This window comes from Penaeus monodon, chromosome 34, assembly GCF_015228065.2.
Source record: "Penaeus monodon isolate SGIC_2016 chromosome 34, NSTDA_Pmon_1, whole genome shotgun sequence".
Classification (NCBI taxonomy): Eukaryota; Metazoa; Arthropoda; class Malacostraca; order Decapoda; family Penaeidae; genus Penaeus; species Penaeus monodon.
Genome location: NC_051419.1, coordinates 30,546,027 through 30,546,230, shown reverse-complemented (window position 1 = coordinate 30,546,230; position 204 = coordinate 30,546,027). Strand labels below are relative to the sequence as shown.

The following is a 204-nucleotide window of genomic DNA, read 5'->3' as shown; positions in this document are numbered from 1 at the left end:
AGCGCATCTTCAGGAAACGGGCAACTATCCGACGACCTGTTGCCGGCGACGGTGGGCCTCCCGACGTCGGCTTTGACCATGGCAACGATGGCAACTGAAAGGCCGACCCTCATGGCGTACAAGAGCCCCAGGCCGAGGAATCCCAGGAAAGCGAGGGTATGTCGGCTGCCCCAGCATTCTGAAAAGGGCGGCGGCGCAGGGGAG

General features: G+C 63.2%; 1 protein-coding gene across 1 annotated transcript in view; it reads right to left on the bottom strand.

The window, feature by feature from the left end:
* LOC119594879 (putative inorganic phosphate cotransporter) overlaps window positions 1–204 on the bottom strand; it is a 10,569-nt gene that overhangs the window by 9,405 nt on the left and 960 nt on the right. The window contains exon 2 of the mRNA XM_037943955.1: window positions 6–178. Within this exon, the coding sequence (XP_037799883.1) occupies window positions 6–178 (173 nt within the window). The remainder of the gene's footprint in view (window positions 1–5; window positions 179–204) is intronic.